At 35.1% G+C, this 24,001-nt stretch overlaps 2 protein-coding genes across 7 annotated transcripts in view; one reads left to right on the forward strand and one right to left on the reverse strand.

Moving 5' to 3' along the window:
* LOC136029265 (methylthioribose-1-phosphate isomerase-like) overlaps positions 1-17,851 on the forward strand; it is a 42,705-nt gene extending 24,854 nt beyond the window's left edge. The window contains exons 5-6 of one of the 2 annotated variants that reach the window (XM_065707506.1): positions 6,551-6,707; positions 17,680-17,851. In XM_065707506.1, coding sequence (XP_065563578.1) covers positions 6,551-6,707; positions 17,680-17,798 — 276 coding nt within the window. In that variant the 3' untranslated portion in view covers positions 17,799-17,851. Of the gene's footprint in view, positions 1-6,550; positions 6,708-12,496; positions 14,044-17,679 lie in introns of those variants that run through there. The other variant, XM_065707507.1, reaches the window with a different exon arrangement.
* LOC136029266 (uncharacterized oxidoreductase TM_0325-like) overlaps positions 1-24,001 on the reverse strand; it is a 55,360-nt gene that overhangs the window by 1,653 nt on the left and 29,706 nt on the right. The window contains exon 4 of one of the 5 annotated variants that reach the window (XR_010618005.1): positions 6,889-9,015. The gene's annotated coding sequence lies outside the window, so the exon portion shown is untranslated. Of the gene's footprint in view, positions 1-6,888; positions 9,016-17,971; positions 19,246-20,250; positions 20,273-24,001 lie in introns of those variants that run through there. The other 4 variants (XR_010618006.1, XR_010618007.1, XM_065707510.1 and 1 more) reach the window with 4 other exon arrangements.

Below are 24,001 nucleotides of genomic sequence, written 5' to 3' on the forward strand. Positions count from 1 at the left end.
GAGGGCTTATGTCGTAAATCTGATGAATAGTCAGGGAAAGCATCTCGGAGGGTTTAAAAAGACACACATTTGAAGATAAGGTCACAAGTCAGGTCATGTCTTATTTCTTTAAAGGGTGGTAGACATAATACACCAAGACTATTTTCATAAGAAACATACTATGCTCCTTAAATAATTGTGCACGCTCGCTTTTGGATACCCTCAAGCTTATCAATTTGAATTTTGGTGAGGCTAGTGTTCAAAATTGAGCTTGCAAATTCCGACTTTGGCCGAATGTAGCCTAAGTGTAGCCTTTGGCCGAAGTGTAGGAAGAAGACCTTTATTGATGGGGAGGAATCGCGAATCAACACAACGTAGCAAACGACCATAACAACAAACCACAGTTCTGAACTATGGTGGTGATGTACAAATTCTATTTCTGGTCGCTGTCAACCGTAACACCAAGGATTTTAAAATTGTCCTCAACAGCGAGGCTGATATCTTCAGAATGTGTCATTTGATGATTTAAAAGTGACCTTTTCATTGCAACACTTTTAGTTAGGCTAAAAAAAATTTAAGGTAGAGATACTGTTCCACAATGTTTAGGTAGACATATTAAAACAACACTTTTAGGTAGGCATACTGTTAACACTATTGACGTCACGTGTCAGTGTAGAAAAATATTTGCGAGAGCGAAGGCGGAGGCAACTTGAATGACAGAACTTGCAGTGTGAGACTAGATAAGTCGTCAGCGAATTAACGACTCAATTGACTTTTAAACTTGACAAAAAAAAGAATTGACCCCAACTTCATCCCTGGGGTGGGGTGCAGAAAAAATTTAGAAAGGACGAAACACGATCATGATTCAATATAAAGCACTGTTCTTGACACATTGATAAGCTAGCTATCACCCAGATTAGTAACTGTTGAACGCCCATGGTCCTAGCCTCTTGTAAACTGATTTCACGATCAAAACTGTCAAAGGCCTTGTCTATGTCATGTAGCCATTTTAGCATAAGCATCACCGATTCATGGACTTCATCAAGCAATTGTTTGGACAATTGCTTACAATAACACTATTGCTTGGACGAAAACTGAATTGATGAGGATCAACCTTAGACCTGATATCCTTCAGCAAAAACTCAAAAATAAAAATTGCCAAGACCTTAGACTGAAATTAGCCGGAGGTCATTTACAGAGATCTCCTCCCTGTAAATATGGGCGTCACATAGGCACAATTACAATATTCTAGGAAAACCCCATTGTCAAAACACTGATTGAAACCAGTGATTAAAACAGGGCTAGGACTCATTCGCAAATTCAATGATAAGCCTAGTAGTATATTAAATCGGGTAAGATGCTTCCCAACCCTTTTGTAGCACAGTGGATTCATGCTCTACTTGGCATTATGGGTTCCGGGAGAACGATATTTGTCTCTACCGCAACAAGGTGTGGTGGACAGTTGGTTACATGTTCCTGTAAAAAAAAAAAAAAAAAAAAAAAAAAAAAAAAAAAAAAAAAATGAAAGTTGGTTTGAAGCCCTATACGCCAGAAATGGCTCTGGACGATCATCATCCCTTATTCAAGATGCTTTCCGAGGATGAAGGTTAGAGTTTCTTTTCAACTGCAATAGCCTGGAGAATAAGTATTTCTACCTATGTTACTTTTATTATCATATGAGAATAATTATACAACAGTAATATGAAGATATATGAGTAGTTATATTTATATAGCCGACTGTTATAATAGGCCTAATGTTGTCTGACTATTATTGTCAGGTCGTCTGACTATCTAGGGCCAAATGAACAGCAAGTCATCCCCGAATGGGTTGGGAGGATCTCGTAAGGGAACTTCTTGGGAGGCTGTAAAGTCGGAGGCTTTGCATACATCAGGATGGAGGAGGAGAATGCATAGCTGTGTTGGCCTCAGGCGGTAAGGTGCTGCAGTGAATTGTTAGTGGTAGCAGTAGTTGTAGTCGTCTCCGAAAAGCAGGTCGTCCCCAAATGGGGTTGAAGGATGTAAGGGAACTTCTCGGGAAACTTCAAAGTGGGAGGCTTTGAATAGATTAGGATAGAGGAGGAGCATGCATAGCTGTGTTGGCCTCAAGCGGCTTGGTGCTGCAGTGATTTGTTAGTGGTAGCAGTAGTTATAGTCGTCCCCGACAAGCAAGTTGTCCCCAAATGGTGTGGAAAGATGTTGTAAGGGAACTTTTTGGGTGGGTTTAAAGAAGGAGGCTTTGAATAGGTCGGCTTGGGGGAGGAGCGTACGTAGCTGTGTTGCCCTGAGGCTGCTCGGTGCTTCAGTGAGTTGTTAGTAGTAGTAGTAATAATATTTGAGATAAGGTAAAAGCTATATGATTGAAGTGTATATAAGTAATATTGGATTGTAAAATAGTCAATAGTGTGGTAACTAAAGCATCAAGTACATAGTAATATAAAACTCCACCCACTATATCCCTCCCGTTTTTTTCGTTGTTTTTTTTCTAATGTTTTGGCCAACGTGACCTTGCTTAATTTACTAACTTACATATAAAGAGCCCCCAACTCAGCTTATTGCTACCCTTAGATTGCCAATAACCATAGTCGTAGTGGGTTTGTACAAAACAATTCTGCAATAGATCATACTCAATTTGACTTGTGTCCCAAAATGTTGACAATGAGGTACAAAAACTCTTTCGTTCCCTATTTTGTTTCGCATTTTAATAATTGATTTAACTTTGCAACTATGTTTATATCTTAACATTTATTTTATCATTGTAATTGTTCTGACGTGCTTATGCTAGCTTGTGTGCTATTTTAGCCAATAAATCATATTCTATTCTATCATTCGGCTATCGTTGAAAATAATATGGCTATTTTTTGATTGCTGTCTAATTTTTCTGACTGTTGGATAGGGCATAGAACAGAGGGTGAAATGTATTATAACAGAGGGAGAGAGAGTAGTAAAACTTAAGGATTAATTAGATTGTATATATGAATCATGTGTGTGTAGAGTTAAGGGAGGCTCTGGCTCGCCCTCTGGCCTTGGTAGCTAATGATGTTTTCGTTTTTATATAATTCGTTTATAGTATGTTTTTACGATTTCGACTGTGTTTTTCGTACAAGTCGTATATTTTTCTCCTTATCTTTTTCTATCTATCTATTTCTCTTATCCTTTTTTGGCTCTGTGCTCTTCGTCAGAAATATTGGTTCCTGGTGTAAGTTCCTGTATATATATATATATATATATATATATATATATATATATATATATATATATATATATATATATATATATATATATATATATATATATATATATATATATATATTATTTAATAAACAATTGGTGCAAAATTGACATTATTAAAAAAACTGTAACTAGATTATGAAACGCGTTAGATCTACGTAATTTGTTAGTCGATTTTTTGCTTTAAAAAGTGGTTATATATTTCCTTATTGAATACCAGGCTCGCACTGTGGAGAGAGGGGTGGTAGCGCTTTCGCAAAATGTGTGTATAAAATTTGTTCCAGTGAAATGTATGTCGTCTATATAATTCCCCTATTTTATTTATCAAACAGTTCGTGGTAGCGAACTGTAGTAAGGAGCGACCCGGCTCAATAGTAATCGAAACTCTAAAAAACGGAATTTTGATCGAATTTTCATGCTGATTTTAAATATATAAGTTTCATCAAATTTTGTCTTTGCCATCAAAAGTTATGAGCCTGAGAAAATTTGCCTTATTTTGGAAAATAGGGGAAAAACCCCCTAAAAGTCATAGAATCTTAACGAAAATCATACCATCGCATTCAGTGTATCAAAGAATCCTATAGCAAAAATTTCAAGCTCCTATCTACAAAAATGTGGAATTTCGAATTTTTTGCCAGAACACAGATCACGGGTGCGTGTTTATTTATTTTTTTTTTCCAGAGGTCATTGTATCGACCAAGTGGTCCTAGAATGTTGCAAGAGGGCTCATTCTAATGGAAATGAAAAGTTCTAGTGCCCTTTTTAAGTGACGAAAAAAATTGAAGGGCATCTAGGCCCCCTCCCACGCTCATTTGTTTCGCAAAGTCAACGGATCAGAGTTTTGAGATAGCTATTTTGTTCTGCATAGTCGAAAACCATAATAACTATGTCTTTGGGGATGACTTACTCCCCCACAGTCCCTGGGGGAAGGGCTGCAAGTTACAAACTTTGACGAGTGTTTACACATAGTAATGGTTATTGGGAAGTTTACAGACGTTTTCAGGGGGATCTTTTTGGGGTGGGGTTGAGGGGAGGGGCCTATGTGGGAGGATCTTTTCTTGGAGGAAACGTCATGGGGGAAGAGAAATTCAATGAAAAGGGCGCGGGATTTTCTAGCATTACTATAAAAAATAAAAAAACAAACATGAAAAAGTTTTTTTCAATTGAAAGTAAGGATTAGCATTAAAACTTGAAACGAACAGAGATTATTACGAATATTATGGTTCTAAAAACAATTTAGCATAAAGAGCGAGGTATTTAGGAGGAGATAAATACATCGCTCTTTATGCTAAAGTTTTTTTTAGTAATTTCAACTATTTATTCTATGGCCTTTCTGAAGGGGTCATTCTTAAAGAATTGAGACAAAACTTAAGATTTAGTGTAAAGAGCGAGGTATTAACGAGGGGACAAACCCCCTCATAAACATAATAAAAATATAAGAATATAAAACTTTGTTACGTAAGTTAATTCTTAAGTTAAGCATATTTTTTTACTAGTAAAAACGTTCGTTAAAAATTAAAAGTTCTAGTTCCCTTTTAAGTAACCGAAAATTTGAGGGCAGCTAGGCCTCCTTCCCCACCCTTTATTTTTCAAAATCGTCTGATCAAAACTAACAGAAAGCCATTTAGCCAAAAAAGAATTAATATGCAAATTTCATTTTAATAATTTATGTGTGGAGAGCCAAAATTAAACATGCATTAATTCAAAAACGTTCAGAAATTAAATAAAAAAAAAACTAGTTTTTTTAACTGAAAGTAAGGAGCGACATTAAAACTTAACAGAAATTACTCCGTATATGAAATGGGTTGTCCCCTCCGCAATCCCTCGCTCTTTACGCTAAATTTTGACTGTTTGCCACAATTCTACTTTTTAAAATAATTAAAAACTTTAGCGTAAAGAGCGAGGGATTGCGGAGGGGACAACCCACTTCATATACGGAGTAATTTCTGTTCGTTTTAAGTTTTAATGTCGCTCCTTACTTTCAGTTAAAAAAACTAGTTTTTTTTTTTATTTAATTATTTTGTAAATGGCACCCGTCTCCCTAAATGTTGCTGGCGCCTAAAAATTAAAAATTCGAACAACCAAAGGCTTAGAAAGTCGGGTTTTTTTCATATGAATAGACCAAAGATGGGTCCAGAAAACAATTTTATTTTTTCTTTTGATATCCTTGATACATTAAAGTAATCGTAGTATAGTGGATAGCCCCGGAAAGTGTACTCACACCATAAAACAAGACAAGAAAGACACTCTGTTAGCGACAGTTCAACTCGGGTGGAGCTGGTTAAGCATCCTGTAGAGCCCAACACTCAGCAAGGGGGCTATAGGCCACACTGTCCTTAGTCTCATCACTGGGCTTTAGTCATCTCTGTTAGGCTGTCGAACAACAAGCCATTTTTTTTTCTCCAAATATTCGGTCAACTGTCGGTGGGCTATAGGTCGAATCGGTGGGCTATAGGTCACACTGTCCTTAGTCTTATTACTGGGCTTTAGTCATCTCTACTAGGCTGTCGAACAACAGGCCATTTTTTTCTCCGAATATTCGGTCAACTGTCGGTCGGCTATAGGTCGAATCGGTGGGCTATAGGTCACACTGTCCTTAGTCTTATTACTGGGCTTTAGTCATCTCTACTAGGCTGTTCGAACAACAGGCCATTTTTTTCTCCAAATATTCGGTCAACTATCGGTCGGCTGTTGGTCGAATCGGTCGGCTATAGGTCACACTGTCCTTAGTCTTATCACTGGGCTTTACTCATCTCTGCTAGGCTGTTCGAATAACAGGCCATTTTTTTCTCCAAATATTCGGTCAACTATCGGTCGGCTATAAGTCGAATCGGTCGGCTATAGGTCACACTGTCCTTAGTCTTATCACTGGGCTTTAGTCATCTCTGCTAGGCTGGTGAACAACAGGGCATTTTTTCTTTCTCCAAATATTTGGTCAACGTCTGAAATTGTTTGGCTTAGGAGTTGTTTGCCCATCGAGGTTCCACTATATTGGTTTTTAGATAAATATTTAAAAGTGTATATTATTCTTAAAGAAATGTCGTACAGAGGGATAAGAAAACTAAGCTATAAATTAGATATGGCAAGTGAATACCAACGTCTCCTGGTCGTTTTTGCTTGAAAATATTAAAATATTCTGTTAGTATCCGAAATCATACGATTTTACCAATATAGATATTTAGCTAGTGCTAATTTAAGCCTATCAGATTTTGCTTTAAGTCTTCGGATTGGCTGAAAAATTCTGTGAAAAATTTTGATTAGTTCAAATTCGCAGTAGCTAAATCTCAGTATTAGTAAAGCCTCACTTCGAAATTAATTAATAAGAAATTGATTTAATTTTCAGATTGCCATTAGTGCGAAGTACCACAATGTTCCTTTTTACGTAGCCGCCCCCTTTTCATCAATCGATTTGAGTTTATCAAATGGTGATAGCATACCAATTGAATTTCGCCCTGATGATGAGTTAGCCTATATTAATGGAATCCGGATTGCCGCACCAGGTAGAGAACTTCTTAACCCCTCCCAATATGTATATATTCATGGGTTTTAAGTGTACAGCCACATGGGCTGTGCTTCACAAAACAATAAACGGAGATAAAAAACTAACAAAATACTGACAGAACTAAATTTAGAATCACTATTACCGGAAGAAAATATAAACAGATACAAAAATTTCCTTACCCAGAAACAGCTGAACATGCCGTATACCCCGTATAGTATACCGTGTGGTATACGTCATCGGGAGTTAGCCCAGCTTTGAAAATGTCTTCAAAAATAAGGACTAACAAGGGATCGGATTGCGAAAACGTCCTAAAAATAAACTATCAGAGATAAAAGTGCGCTTATTAACGTAAAGGACAGCAACATTTCCTTTTCCCTTCAATCGAATTCGAGATGGCACCACCAGGCTCAAATACAAACATATCTCTGTATTTATAGGCTATGTAAATAAAATTCACATTATGAGCATAATTAAACCTACTACCCTTCTCAATTTACAAGGTGGTTGAAGTAGCACCCCTTTTTTGCAAAATCTTGTGGTGATGTAGTTATGCGAAAAACCAGCAGTTAGGTGGAATGACGAATTTTTCTGAAGAGTGGATCAAAATGAAACCTAATCTGTTTTGGCTACTTGACTTAATAGCTATCTTCATTGAATTGAAAGGAAAAAAACTAAAACAAAGAAACATGTATAGTCTGTCTAGCGATCACAAAGTTTATCGGTAAAATTAAGATAAACTGTAAATTAAAATTAACAAATGTAAAGCAAAAACTTAAATAAGGGAAAACTAAAGCAAATAAATAGGTATGTCTCGATAAAAAGTTTCCCATTAAAAACAAAGACATAAAAATAGAAAAAGCAAATATAAAACAAAATCAAAAAATTGGTATCGTACTATCAGAAAGTTCCTCGATAAAAATAAAGACAAGCTAAAAATAAAATTAACAAAAATAAAGCAAAAACTGAAACTAAAGCACAGAATCTGATGATTAAATAATTTCTCAATAAAAATTAACACAAATTTAATATCAAAATTTAGAAAAACTGTAGCAAAGTACCAAAAAATAAATAGATAAAAAACTAACAAATTGAAAATTAATATTAACAAAGGTAAAGCAAAAAATCCGAATTGGAGAAAACTAATCAATAGGTATGTGTCGATGAGAAAGTTTCTCATTAAAATTAAAGACAAAAAAATAAAAACAGCAAATATAAAACAAAACCAAAAATCAAAAATTGGTGTCGTACCATTAGAAAGTTCTTTGATGAACATAAAGACAAGCTAAAAATAAAAATAAAGCTTAAACTAAAGCAAAGAATCTGACGATCGAAAAATTTCTCGACAAAAATTAGCACAAATTTAAAATCAAAATTATGAAAAACTGTAGGAAAGTACCAAAAAATAAATAAAAACTATAGCAAAGAAATCACTATCTCACCTCAAAAAGCTCCTACATAAAAAGAAAGATAATTTGTGTTAACAGAGCCATATCACCATCATTTCACTATGTTCAACTAAACTGGGCATTTACGGCTTGTGGTAAGGAGTTTCTCCACGACAATCTATAATTTTAATTTCAGTTATTCACTTCAGAAATAAAAAAAGTCGCTAATTTAGATTAAAATAGGTCAATCCAACGGAAGCCAACTGGAGAAGTGTTTAGATGGGTAACCCAAATTCTAATAATTGTAGAGTCGCAGATCTCTGCTTGTATTGGAGGAAGTTCTAGTCAGCTAGGCTATCCTGTCCTGACTTTCGTGTCTGACATAGACTTCGTCGATGCTTACTAATTTTAATATCAAAAAAATTTGTTTGGATGGTACCTCGGCCCACTTAACGACTCTTTCCTCAGTATGGCCTTCTCTCCTAACTAAAGAGACACTGTTCTCACTCAGAAAACTGATCAAAACTCTCCCCCCCCCCATAAAAATGTTCGTTTTAATCGGCCCCAGCAAAAAGAACTTATCAGCTTCTAAAATTCAAATATTCACTCAGTACTTGTCTAAAAATGGGGAAAATTAAAAAAATGTCACAAAATATTCTGACCCTCTGTAATCCACAGAGGGCACAGAGTAATCCACAAATGCCATGTAATCCACTTCGGCAATCATAATAAACATCAGCAGTACTATCTCCAAGGTAACTCTCTTTTTGCAGTCTCTGAAAAGAGAGATCTGGGAGTCATTGTTGATTGTCAGTGTAAGCTCAGCATCGATGCTAAATCTGTATCGTCGTCTACCTTCCAATCTCTCAAAATGATCAAAAGAACTATCTCCAGCACACGGCCAAGGGTGTTTATAAAGCTCTACAAAACAATAGTTCTTCTGAACTTAGAGGTTTGAACATCCCTGGTGTCACCCTATTTCAAGAAGGGCAAGGAAATACTAGAAAGAATAAAAAAAAGAGCAACCATTTCTTCAGCCATCAAGTAACCAACTTGTGGAATCAAATCTCTGAAGATTCAGTGGCTTTCGATATTCTGACCCTCTTGACTGTGATGTCACATATGATATTGCTAGAAGTATTATTCTTGTGCTCAAATATCCCATGTGAAGTGGGGTGCTACTATGTCAAGTAGGGGGCATTCTGAGTGTCATGGGTGTGTGTAGAGTGCATGTCAGATCAACAGAAGTGGAGGCTTTGTAGATAGATTTTTGCCAAGTAGGAGTGATGAAATACTCTGCAGACATTTTATATTAGAATTATATTTTATTATTATTATATTATTATTATATTATATTATATTATTATTATATATTTTATATTAGAAATAAGAAGTTCTAAAGATTTAATCATATTCTATGTTTAAGAATTTTCAATGTTGCTGCTGATACTTGAAATTCAGTCAAGAATCTTGCTCTCAACAAAGATTCCTTTTTGATTTTTGGGAAAAATTTCAGTACGACAGACCGTTGGCATATAAGACAATCTACAAAAAAGAAGGGAAACGTGGTGCCTATAGTTTTTGAGGATAATATCTTCAATAAGCTGTGTGCAATAAAGAATAATGTTTATTTTCCTGTACCTGACCGTGGAGATGATAATAACCTGACTCTAAAACATGACGGGCTTAGAAAAACTGACCACTTAAGAGACCATATAAAAATTTTTACTGATGGCTCCAAGTCGGATAAGGGTGCAGTGGTGGTCCCCAGTATGTCAGTTTCATGTAGCTTTAAGTTACCAGGTAGGCTGTCTATTTTTTCAATTGAGATGATTGCTATATATAAGGCATTGGACTTTATTAAGTCATATGGGAATGCTCGTTAAGTTATAATGTATTGACTTTTATATTCATTGTATTGACGTTTTTACCTCGTCTTTATGTTTCTTTTATAGATGTTTTAATCGTTGTAACTGTATTGACTTCTATATTTACTGTATCCACCTTTTTATTTATTTATTTTTTCTGGTATTTTAGCTTTATTCAAATTTGAGTTTGTTTCTTTTCAATGTTAATTTAAGCAATAATAAAAGAATAGAGATGTGATATACATACCAGTGCCAGTGATTAAAGCAAGAACACTCTGTACAACGTTCTAGTACTCTCTCAAGATATCTTAAGTGTTGACGTGGCCTCTGCCAAAATTTTATTTGTGTGATTTTCAAAGTAACGTGGCTTCACTGAACCCAAGTTTTAAAAGAGGATCGCACGCATATGAGCGGTTTGATTTGCTCGTACGTCAACTAAACAACAGTAACAACGTCGTGCCTGGACCAAACTTTTATTTTAGAATTTATTTAGTATAATTAAAGCTAATTAAATAATTAGGCTAAATTAATAATTATAATAAGTTATATATATATATATATATATATATATATATATATATATATATATATATATATATATATATTTATAAATTTTTTTTCTTTCATAGGCATGTATTTTGGGGGTGATACCTGACACGGGGATGCCATGGATCTTCTGTTGTAGCCACAACACTGTGCTGGGTAGAGAATTTAAAGTGGCGAAACCCTATATAGGCCAGTGTATTCTCCTGATGAGCCCTTGTGTTGGGTTGTTGCCTCTGAATTATTTGTCTTTTTTATATTTTTTTTTTTTCAATTGTTTGGTAAATGACGACTTATACTTATTGACGACATGACTGCCTGTCCATGGATTATTCTTTATGGTTGATTATGTGTGGCTATGCTGTTTGACCTATGTGATTGGATGGATGAGTAGGGTTAAGGCCTCATTCAAGTGCTGGTCTATATTAATCACAAATTTAGGAAAACAGTATTCCTTTTCTCTTCCTGTCTCTCTCTTCTTCTTTTTTTTCTTTCTTTTTTTATCTTTCTTTTTTTTTTTTTGTGTTTGTGCTGTTGCATCGGTGATTTCTCTTTTCATGATATATATATATATATATATATATATATATATATATATATATATATATATATATATATATATATATATATATATATATATATATATATATATATATATATATATATATATATGCCTAATAAACAATCAGGCTTAAGGCCGTGATTAAGTGAACTTGATCAATGATTAAAACATGAAAACATAGAGGTTCAAAATTGAATTTAGGGTAGCCTTCTGTCTTTCAATTCTCTAGAGACCGTCGATTGTCAAAAGCCCTTCAAATAGCACTTATTCATTGGTGGAAACAGCAGGTCAATTATATCAGCTTTTCAATCTGGTCTCTAGGGTGATCTGAAACGATTCTTTCTGGCAAGAAACTTATAAAAATTTCAGGAAGCTGAAAATATTCTGTGGGGCTGCTCGAAAACAGGAAAATACATCTTAAGTCATCTTACATGTTATTGTCTTCTGCTCATGATAGTACCGATTTTGTTCTAAAAGCAATATCCTTCATAGAGTACACTTGTAAAAGAGAACTAGACATTTTCTAAGATTTATTAGCAATTAGAGGAAATAGAGCAAAATCCTAGAAAACATTTTGTAGCATCTTCAAGAAGCTACGGCCTGATATTTAAAGCGGTATATTCCACCAATGAATATTTGAGTACTTTTTAGAAATAAATTTTCAATTTTAACATGGAATTTTCGAGTTCCATCAGTTCACTTAATCATTGCCTTAACTAAAGCTAAACTGTGTTTAGGATTTGAATTATCTGAATTTTCATTAGGCTCTGAAATACGATGAAGTGAAAAACAGAACGTGAGAAGTAATCAGGGTATTATGAATAGGGTCAAGATAGGTAGTCGCTTTACACTGAGGACGGTTGAGTGGAGGTCTTGGCTAAAACATTTGGATTTCTCTTCTTTTTTTTCTTAGCCTGCGCTAAACCACCTCCTTTTTTTAGGGTTTATCGTTCTATTGTACCTAGCCAGTGTTGTCTTAAATATTATTTTTCAAATATTTTGAATAATAAAAAGACAGAGGATTTGATAGTGCTCCATCAATAAGAAAAATCGTCAAAAAAGAACATAAGTCGGGCAATGACTGAATTATATAACCAACCGAAGTTTTTTTGTGAAATTAGCCCGCAACAATAGGGATCAAACATCAGGTTCCCCCATTCGTTCCTTCAAAGCAATAATAATGAGTTTCCTTATACTTTTAACAGATGCAATAAGCAAGAAACCGAGATACAAATGTAAAGTGGAGGTTGTAGTCGATGTATTATATTTAATTAATTTATATTTAATTGATTGATTAATTAATATATATTTAGTTAATTTAATTAAGATTTTTTATTTTCCATTAATGTGTGTAATTTATGAAAGAAGGCTAAATTATTCATTGTCAATATTTAACTGGCGTTATATGTACTTACTTTCTTGGTTCTAGTCATTTGAAGTCCCTGGCTGGTCTATCACCCTTCTAAACTCAAGCCTACCCCTTCGTCGTATTTGGTCCGAAAATTTATATCTTAATCTGTTGCGTATTCAGCGTGCGCCCGTGCATGGTTGAAGGTATTTTCACCTTTAGACTTATCTTCAAAGACCATCTATGACTACTAACTATTTGTAGTACCTGCTGTCTATCTATGACTAAGGCCATCTATGACTACCGACTATTCGTAGTACCTGCCATCTATCTGATATCTATGTATTATCTGCTTGCTGCACAATTGGGTGTCTCGTTTCCACACTGTTTGCGTTTTGTGTCAGATGTATCTGCTATTTTGTGCCAGATTATTCTATGACTACTAACTATTTGTAGTACCTGCTGTCTATCTATGACTACTGACTATTCGTAGTACCTGCCATATATCTGATATGTATGAATATTCGTATTATCTGCTTGCTTTTTGTGTCAGATGTATCTGCTATTTTGTGCCAGATTATTCTATGACTACTAACTATTTGTAGTACCTGCTGTCTATCTATGACTAATGCCATCTATGACTACCGACTATTCATAGTACCTGCCATCTATCTGATATCTATGAATATTCGTATTATCTGCTTGCTGCACAATTGGGTGTCTCGTTTTCACACTGTTTGCGTTTTGTGTCAGATGTATCTGCTATTGTGTGCCAGATTGTTCTTATGACGTGTTATCGGCTGCGTTGTAATTTTTGAACTGGGCTGTTGAAAAGCTTTATCACTGTTTAGCTGTGGAACTTGACTACAATGCTACTCGTGTTTGCCGTGGGGGAGCTGGGATCAAACCCTGAGCCTCGTATCAAACAGTTCGTGGTAACGAACTGTAGTAAGGAGCGACCCGGCTCAATAGTAAACGAAACTCTAAAAAACGGAATTTCGGTGCTATAAGATATATCAAAAGAATCGGATTTTTATGCTGATTTTAAATATATAAGTTTCATTAAATTTAGTATTTGTCATCAAAAGTTACGAGCCTGGGAAAATTTGCCTTATTTTGGAAAATAGGGGGTAACACCCCCTAAAAGTCATAGGATCTTAATGAAAATCGCACATTCGCATTCAACGTATCAGAGAACCATATAGAAAAAATTTCAAGGTCCAATCTACAAAAATGTGGAATTTCGTATTTTTTGCTAAAGACAAATCACGGGTGCGTGTTTATTTTTTTTTCCCAGGGTCATCGTATCGACCAAGTGGTCCTAGAGTGTTGCAAGAGGGCTCATTCTAACGGAAATGAAAAGTTCTAGTGCCCTTTATAAGTGACCAAAAAAATTAGAGGGCACCAAGACCCCTCCCACGCTGTTTTTTCCCAAAGTCAACGGATCAAAATTTGGAGATAGCCATTTTGTTCCGCATAGTCGAAAACCATAATAACTATGTCTTTGGGGATGACTTACCCCCCACAGTCCCTGGGGGAGGGGCTGCAAGTTACAAACTTTGACCAATGTCTACCTACAGTAATGGTTACTGGGAAGTATACCGACGTTATCAGGGGGATTTTTTTGGTTTGGGTGTGGGGTTCAGGGGAGGGGGCTATATGGGAGGATTTTTCCTTGGAGGAATATTTCATGGGGGAAAAGAAATTCAATGAAAAGGGCGCAGGACTTTCTAGCATTACTAAAAAAAAAAAAAAACAGTGAAAATATAAACATGAAAAAGTTTTTTCAATTGAAATAAGGAGAAGCATTAAAACCTAAAACGCACAGAGATTATTACGCATATGAGGGGTTCTAAAAATACTTTAGCATAAAGAGCGAGGTATTTAGGAGGAGATAAATACTTCGCTCTTTATGCTAAAAAAATTTTAAGTAATTTCAACTATTTATTCCGCCTTTCTGATTCAGGGGCATTCTTAAAGAATTGGGACAAACAAGATTTAGTGTGAAGAGCGAGGTATTAACGAGGGGTCCGACCCCCTCATATATATAATCAAAAATATAAGAATGTAAAAGTTTGTTACGTAAGTTAATTCTTAAGTTACATATTTTTTTTACTAATAAAAACGTTCGTTAAAAATTAAAAGATCTAGTTGCCTTTTTAAGTAACCGAAAAATTGGAGGGCAACTAGGCCTCCTTCCCCACCCCTTATTTCTCAAAATTGTCTGATCAAAACTAAGAGAAAGCTATTTAGCCAAAAAAAAGAATTAATATGCAAATTTCATTTTAATAATTTATGTACGGAGAGCCAAAATCAGACATGCATTAATTCAAAAACTTTCAGAAATTAAATAAAAAAAACAAGTTTTTTGGAATGAAAGTAAGGAGCGACTTTAAAACTTAAAACGAACACAAATTACTCCGTATATGAAAGGTGATTTTCCTCCTCGACACCCCGCTCCTTGCGTTAAAGTTTGATTCTTTCTCGCAACTCTACTTTTTAAAACAATAAAAAACTTATTTCTTCTTTTTTTCATCACATATCAATTTACCATAGTCTGATGAGAAAATTTAGATTTCGTAAAACTGATCTATAGGCCAAAGGGAAATAAACTTGATTCTTCTTTATTTTCCGTTTCACTTCATTATTTTGTTTTTTTTTCATTTTGCTACGTACGTTTTAACAATGCAAAGAAAACTTTTGATATGGAAACTTCTGCGTTCTCCGTTTTCGGTGCTTGTGTTATGCTTGATGTTTTCTATACCTATAAGATTATGTACCTATACCCAGTATAGCTGTATACTATATCTATATACATTGTATCTATCTATATATATAAAAATATGTTGTTTGTCTGTGTGTCTGTCTACTGACGTCATGTTTGTGTGTCTACTGACGTCATGTTTGTCAACTGACGTCATTATGAGGATTGAGCATTATTCCGTCATGAAGTTGTTTGTCGACTGACGTCATGCTTGTCGACTAACGAAATTACAGATCGGGACAACGGGACACAAATGAAGACCGGGACACAGGGGATATAAATGACGACCGGGACACTCAAAGAGAAATTACAGACAGAGACACCGGGACGCAAATAACGACCGGGACACAGGGAATATAAATATCAACCGGGACACAGGGACACACTAAAAAGGGGACGCCGGAGGGGCACAGGGGGGATATATAAATGACGACCGGGACACAGCGAATGTTCAAGGGCAATCATTAGAATAATGAGGTATAGATCTGAATACGGATTTTTTTTTTCCATGGACAATTATATGTTGCATGTTCAAGGGTCGGTAAACCTGACAATCTATTTATATGCACAGACAATGGGACAGCGAATAATGCTGTATATTCGCAAGATATAAGTATATAAGGCTTCGACCGGGACACCGTGACACAGGGAATATAAATGGACACAGGGAATATAAATGACGACCGGGACACTCAAAGATAAATTACAGACTGCAATCACCGTTCGCAAGTTTTACGTAATTCAAAATATATAAATATCTATCTATATTCACAGGTGGGACACAGGGACACAATTACAATGGCACGTAACGACTTACGCGCGCGGGGGGCTTGGGGGGGGGGCGCGAAGCGCCCTCACTAACTAGGTGTTGGGGTGGCGCGAAGCGCCACCCCAACAGCTAGTGTACTATACAATGTATTTATATATAAATCTATCTTTATCTAAACTCAATGTATATTGTATCTATATGCATTGTATCTATATTGTATATAGTGTATTTTAAGCTCAATGTATCTATATACGTTCTATCTATATAATATACAATGTATCTAAACTGAATGTATCTATATACATTGTATCTATATACTTTATAATGTATCTATATAAATATATCTATATGTATCTAAACTCAATGTAAATTTATAATTATAAGAAAATTCATCTATATGAACCAAAAGTAATTGGTGAGTAATTAAAACAAGTGCCATAAAAATGGCCCCCGCCCGTCCTGAAATATCGGGTCTATTCATACCTGAAAACCGTGATTGTCGGAGGTTTTCCTATTGGATATTTCAAAACTATAAAGTTTTTAAAGCCATACCGCATTTTCGTCAGTGTTGCCATTTTGAACCGTGAAAATAAATAACGAAAATTGATAAGTTAAATTTAACAGTAATTTTTGCCTTTTGAAATTCGAACATTAACAGTCTGTTGATTTTCAAAGACAACTAGACCTTCAAAGGAAAGCAGCACCCTCTTAAGCTGCTTAGTGCCACATGCTTTTAGCTTATTTTTTGCTTTTTTTTCTATATTTTCGGTACCTGCTACTACCTAAACTGCATAACTGTATGTGGAGTTCTTAAAAATTAAATTTTTGGGTTCCTAGTTTTTTAAGATAAGATATATATGATTGTGTAAGTTTCGACAACCTGTTGATACAATTAGTTTTTTTTTTCACTGTCATTGGTACGTTCAAATAGCCCTTAAAAAACATTTTCGGATCTCATGGCTTTTTATGATATATATGGTTGCGTAAATTTCCACTTAACCAATTGATACAATTAGATTTTTTTTCACTGCCATTTGTACTTTCAAATAGCCCTTGCATAGAGCCGTTTCAAATAGCCCTTAAAATTTTTTTTTGGATTTCCTAGTTTTTTAAGATAGCCTATATATGGTTGCGTAAGTTTCTACTTTACCAATTGATAAGATTAGATTTTTTTTTCACTGCCATTGGCACTTTCTAATAGCCCTTGTTTAGAGTCCTTTCAAATAGTCCTTTAGAAAAATTTTTTGGATCTCCTAGCTTTTTAAGATATATGTCGTTGCGTAAGTTTCTATTTAACCAATTGATACAATTAGATTTTTTTTTTTCACTGTCATTGGTACTTTCAAATAGCCCTTGTATAGAGCCCTTTCAAATAGCCCTTAAAAAATTTCTTTTTGGATTTCCTAGCATTTTAAGATATTTATGGTTGTGTAAGTTTTCACTTAACTAATTGACACAACTGAATTGTTTTTTCACTGTCATTGGTACTTTCAAATAGCCCTTGTATAGAGCCCTTTCAAATAGCCCTTAAATTTTTTTTTGATCTCTTAGCTTTTTAAGATATATATGGTTCGTAAGTTCCCACTTAACCAATTGATACAATTAGATTTTTTTTTTTCCACTGTCATAAGTACTTTCAAATAGCCCTTGTATAGATAATTTTTTACAGGGTTGCACGTGTATATAAATGGAGAAAACTATGATATTTGAAATCATTTTAACTTTGCTTAGGTATATCATGTTGGAATCCTTCATTTGATGTAACACCGGCGGCCCTGATTACTGGTGGAATTATTACAGAAAAAGGAGTATTTAAACAAAATACTGATGAATATTTTGTTTTTGAATAAGTATAGTTGATGTTTTCTAATTTTTTTTAATGAAATATATCATTTATACTATATTTTATTGATAATTATTAATTAGTATTTAGTCATTTATGCCAGTATTGGTGTTTGTCGACATAAAGGTTAATATATAATTTGGAATGTGGGTTGTGATTTGAATTTTGTGTCTCATTTCCTTTTTATCTTGAGTATTTTTATTTCTACTATTATTATTTTCTCTTTACTTTTATGCTGTTATTTATTTACTTTTTTTTTTTTTTGTTGTTCAAGGGTGCCGGTTTCTGAGTATTAACTCCATATAGTGAAATAATGGTGAAATTAGTATGAAAATTAAAAGAACTTGAAATTATCTACTGAAGAAAAAGTAAAGAAAAACCAAGGTCGTAGAAAACGCAAGTCAGTTCCCTTAGACTGGTAAGGTCTTTCCCACGATTTGAAGCAGATCCTATGCCATTTTTCTTTAATTAAAGACAAATTCTCAAAGAAATTTAAAAGTCCTACATTTAGGGAAGGAGGAGAGATAGAATTTTGAAAACAATGTCGCGGTACAAGACCTTAAAATTTTCTCTGAAGAAGTGACCTGCAGAATAATCAATAAAAATACTTTCGAAAACGGTGAAAGAGAACTAAAAGTAGTGACGAAGACCGCACTACCTAATTAGAAGGCCAGAATAGATGTGTGACCAAGCCTAAAATATTTCTACCATTAAATATGCTTTTCTTTGTATCTTTTATAAAAATTTAGGTTGACCCAAAAGAAGCAGCTAGTGAAACTGGGTACTCACTGGTTAAATCAGAAGGACACTCACACTGTTTAAAAGCCCATTTGTGTTTGGCTTGCTCATCCAATGGACTTCAAAAACCTCCATCACTTCTTCCTTATTATGCATGAGATCATATTTCAGGCTTTAAGTTAATAGTTCGATCGAGACATTATACAACTCTATTTTGAGTGTCTTTTTTCATAGTTGGACTCCACCATTTCAAGTAAGCTGGTGTATTACCAAAAATATGTTAATTAAAAACTTTTCAAGAATCCTTTCTGTATTGTAACATAACCTTAAGAAAGCCATCTCTCTTAGTGTTCTCATCTTAAAAATTTGATTAGTAATTCTAATGTTACTTATATTTTTGGTAGCAAACGCTTGGTCTTTTACTTTTGGGCTGAAAAGAATAATGGGTTAATACTTCATTTCCGTAGCTGAAACTGTATTAGGGATTTCAGTTATTTCAGGAGGGCCTTTTGTGTTTTTGCTTTCAGATAACTGACTGAAAATCATTATTGAGCTGGGAATGAGTTTCGGGGATTTTGGAAAAGTTACGAAAGTATTATTCTGGCTGTCATCACTAGAGACTGGAGATAGGTTACGGCCATGTCATTGGAGATGTGGAGATGAAATCTTCTGAATACCAATTTGCTTGTCCCTGGTCATTGAATGAGTTAGAATAGCTAGGATACATAGAGGTAAGGAAAAAAATAATCCAAAACAAATCCGACACACAACAAACTTAAAGGAAAAAGCAATAAAATACTTCTCAAAAAATGAAAATAAAGGATTAATTCAAATGACTGAGAACGAAAAAGGATCTCAATCATATAAGTTATTTTAAACATTCGGGTTGTGGTTTTTTCTTCTTTATAAACTTCTGCAATTTTTGGCAGAAGCGGGTGGCAACTTAAAAAACAAAGAAAAAAATGTATGAGAACAAACGTCAAAATTAAGCTAAAAACCTATGGCACCAAAAAGTATAAGAAGGTTTATATTTCCTTTGAAAAGAAAGTTTGCTTTGAGAACCAACAAATTCTTATAGTTTAAGTTTTTACGGATGAAAGAATTGTCAAATTCTTTGAGTTTGCTTTTCTGATTTTCCAAGTGTAGAACTACCACAAATCCCCATTAATAAATACATGAATCCGAAAACGAACAGAAATTACAATAGATAACCTAGTGAAACTCAAAACGATTAAAAATTAAAAGGAGTAGGGCTGACAGCCTCCATGTCTTTTCAAAGCCAGAATATAATTTTTGCTTTACTAAAAACAAGAAAAAACAACGAAGAACCGTGAATTGTCAATTAATATTCATATTCTTCTATCTATTCCTTATAGACTTGAGACTTCTTTATTTACTAAGGTGAAAATGTTTAAAATATATTTTGTTTTCATTAAAGTGCCAACTATGTTTTGGTCTTGAGAAGAAGTGAGGGGTGTCAGCCCTGCGCTCATTTTCATTGTTTTAAGTTTTGATGTTATTTTCAGTTAAATTTTTTTTAAGCTAATTTCGGATCGTACTTAATCATTACCAGGAAATCCAGCTCTCTCTCCATGAAAGATCTCCTTGAATCTACGTTGCATGGGCAACGTGAGGTGTTGCAACAACCTTTATTCAGCTTCCTCGAGTAAAGTATTGCGAGAGCAACACTTTGGTTTGTTTTCTTGCTTCGATTAAGTGCTTGACTTCTTAATCCGTAAGGATCTTAAAATAAATACTTGGTACACCAACTCTCAAAAGTTGCAAACCCCTCATAGCTAAGGATGATTATATCCCTAACTGCCGGTTATTACTTGTAAGTCCTTTACATGACTTACCACTTTAATCAAATTTGTCTTACTAGCAACTACACCGGAAACAAATAATAGATACACGAACTAGCAAAAGTTGCAAGCCCCTCATTACAAAAGATGATTATGAGCTAACAGCTGACTGTTTGCTTAAAACGCCCCTATAATTCTCACAATAGATATTGGCCTTTTTTTGGTTTAAGTATGTACCTTACTACTGAAGTTGTCAACCCGTTTGAACTTTCAAACTTGTCTATCTCTTTAGGAATTTTTTTGCCTAAAAATGGTTGACATATACTTTGATGAGTTCATCAAGAGCTATCGACTACCGTTGAAAAAAAATCTATCTGTCTTAGCTCAAAAGTTGACTTTTTTGCCGTAGGCTGTTTCTAACGTCATCACTTAGAAAGGAGCAAATCATAAACTCTAATTGCTTTAGCAATGAAAGAACTTTTCAAGTTAAAGAGGCACATACGATACCATTTCTGTACTGGCCTATTTTTGGTTTCAGTGTATACCTTACTACTAAGCTTTTCTACCCCTTTAGACTTTCCAACTGATATATCTCATGAAATAATTTTTCTACCAAAAAATGAATGAAAAATATTATGATCAACTTATCAAGAGCTATGGAATGCCTTTAAAAAAATCTATCTGTCTTAGCTCAAAAGTTGACTTTTTTGCCGTAGGCCAAGTTTCTAACGTCATCACTTAGAAATGAGCAAAAGCATAAACACTAATTTCTTTAGCAATTACAGAACTCTTCAAGTTCAAGCGTCACACAAGATACATTTCTGTGCCGGCCTATTTTTGGTTTCAGTGTGTACCTTACTATTAAAATTTTCAACCCCTATCAAATTTTCCAACAGGTATATCTCATGAAGGAATTTTACTACCAAACAAGAGCTAAGAGCTCATATGGCACTTGTGACGAGGCGAGAAGAGCTAAGAGCCAAGAGATCATATGGTATGAGCTATAACAAAATTCTATGAATCAATAGATTGATTTAAAAAGGAAAATAAGAGGCGTAATGCCGGTCAGGATTTAAAATAAGAGCTCTGAGTCACGATGTCCTTCTAAATATCGAAATTCATTAAGATTGGATCACCCACTCGTAAGTTATTAATACCTAATTTTTTCAAATTTTTCCTCTCCCTTTAGCCCCCAGATGGTCGAATCTGGGAAAACGACTTTATCAAGTCAAATTGTGCAGCTCCCTGACAAGCCTAGCAATTTTCATCGTCCTAGCACGTCCAGAAGCACCAAACTTGCCAAATCACTGAACCCCTCCCCCCAACTCCAAAGAGAGCGAATCCAGTACGATTCTGTCAATCACGTATCAAGGACATTTGTTTATTCTATCCACCAAGCTTCATCCCGATTCCTCCACTCCAAGTGTTTTTCCAAGATTTTCCCCTCCAACTCCCCCAAATGTCAAAAGATCTGGTAGGGATTTGAAATAAGAGCTCTGAAACATGAATTCCTTCTAAAAATCAAATTTCAATAAGATCCGATCATCTATTCGTAAGATAAAAATACCCCAATTTTCACGTTTTCCAAGAATTCCGGTTTCCCCCTCCAACTCCCCCCCAATGTCACAGGATCTGGTCGGAATTTAAAATTAGAACTTTAAAGCACAAGATCCTTCTAAATATCAAATTTCATTAAGATCTGGTCACCCTTTCGTAAGTTACAAATACCTCATTTTTCAAAATTACCCCCCCCCCCCCAATTACACCAAAGAGAGCAGATCTGGTCCGGTTATGTCAGTCACGTATCTTAGACAGGTTTCTATTCTTCCCATCCAGTTTCATCCTGATCTCACCGCTTTAAGTATTTTCTAAGATTTCCGGTCACCCCAACTGTCCCCCCCCCCCAATTACGCTTGATCCGGTTGAGATTTAAAATAAGAGATCTGAGTTACGAGGTCCTTCTAAATATGAAGTTTCATGAAGATCCGATCACTCCTACGTAAGTTAAAAATACGTAATTTTTTCTTATTTTTCAGAATTAACCCCCCCCCCCCCATAGAGCGGATCCGTTCCAATTATGTAAATCACGTATGTAAGACTTCTGCTTATTTTTCCCACCACTTTTCATCCCGATCCCTCCAATCTAAGCGTTTTCCCTGATTTTAGGTTCCCCCACCCCAAACTTCCCCCAATGTCACCAGATCCGGTCAGGATTTGAAATAAGAGCTTTGAGACACGATATCCTTCTAAATATCAAATTTCATTGAGATCCGATCACCCGTTCGTAAGTTAAAAATACCTCATTTTTTCTAATTTTTCAGAAATAACCCCCCCCCCCAACTACCCCATGATTTTAGGTTCCCCCACCCCAAACTTCCCCCAATGTCACCAGATCTTGTCGGGATTTAAAATAAGAGCTCTAAGACACGATATCCATCTAAACATCAAATTTTATTGAGATCCGATCACCCGTTCGTAAGTTAAAAATACCTCATTTTTCCGAATTTTTATGAATTACCCCCCCCCCCCCCAACTACCCCAAAGAGAGCAGATCCGTTCCGATTATGTCAATCATGTATCTGGGACTTGTGCTTATTTTTCCCATCAAGTTTCATCCCGATCCCTCCACTCTAAGTGTTTTCCAAGATTTTAGGTTTCCCCCCTCCAACTCCCCCCAATGTCATCGGATCGGGTCGGGATTTAGAATAAGAGCTCTGAAACACAATATCCTTCCAAACATCAAATTTTATTAAGGTCCCATCACCCGTTCGTAAGTTAAAAATACTTCATTTTTTTCTATTTTTTTAGAATTAACCGGCCCCCCACTCCCTCCCCAGATGGGCAAATCGGGAAAACGACTATTTCTAATTTAATCTGTTCCGGTCCCTGATACGCTTGCCAAATTTTATCGTCCTAGCTTACCTGGAAGTGCCTAAAGTAGCAAAACCGGGATCGACAGACAGACCGACAGAATTTGTGATTGCTATATGTCACTTGGTTAATACCAAGTGCCATAAAAATGAATGACAGTTAATTTGATCAGCTCATCAAGAGCTATCGACTGTTGTTGAAAAAAAAAAATCTATCTGTCTAAGTTCAAAAGTTGCCTTTGTTGCTGTTGGCCAAGTTTCTAAGGTCATCACTAAGAAGGGAGCAAAGGATAAACTCTAATATCTTTAGCAACGAGAGAACTTTTAAAATTTAAGAGGCACATCTGATACCATTTCTCTATCGCAATCCCAAGTGCAAAAAAAAAACGAATGATAAACTCAGCTGAAATCACGAACAGAAATGGGAAGAAACAATAGATCTTTGGCTCAAGGCAAGTTTTCTACGAAGCTTTCCAAAATACAGTCATATTCAACAATCCAGCTTAAGGTCCACACTTTCTGTAAAAACTGCAAAGGTTAGCCCCCTACCACTTTCTAGGAATAAGCTGAAAGCAGGGTGCTAGATAAAAAAAAAGAAAAAAAAGAACGTGACCAAGCCAAAGTGTTGCCTTTGAAACGCAATTCCTGTCATTGCTAATTATACGCCAGTAAGTAAAGTTAAAGTTTAAGACTCGAGAACTTGTTTCTTCGTTACCTCAAAAAGAAACTTGAGCTATAAATTTGCGGGAAGTGGGGGGGCGATATCTTCCCCCTGCCCCTTATGTGCAAATATAGAATTA

This window comes from Artemia franciscana, chromosome 7 (genome assembly GCF_032884065.1).
Source record: "Artemia franciscana chromosome 7, ASM3288406v1, whole genome shotgun sequence".
In the NCBI taxonomy this organism is placed as follows: domain Eukaryota; kingdom Metazoa; phylum Arthropoda; class Branchiopoda; order Anostraca; family Artemiidae; genus Artemia; species Artemia franciscana.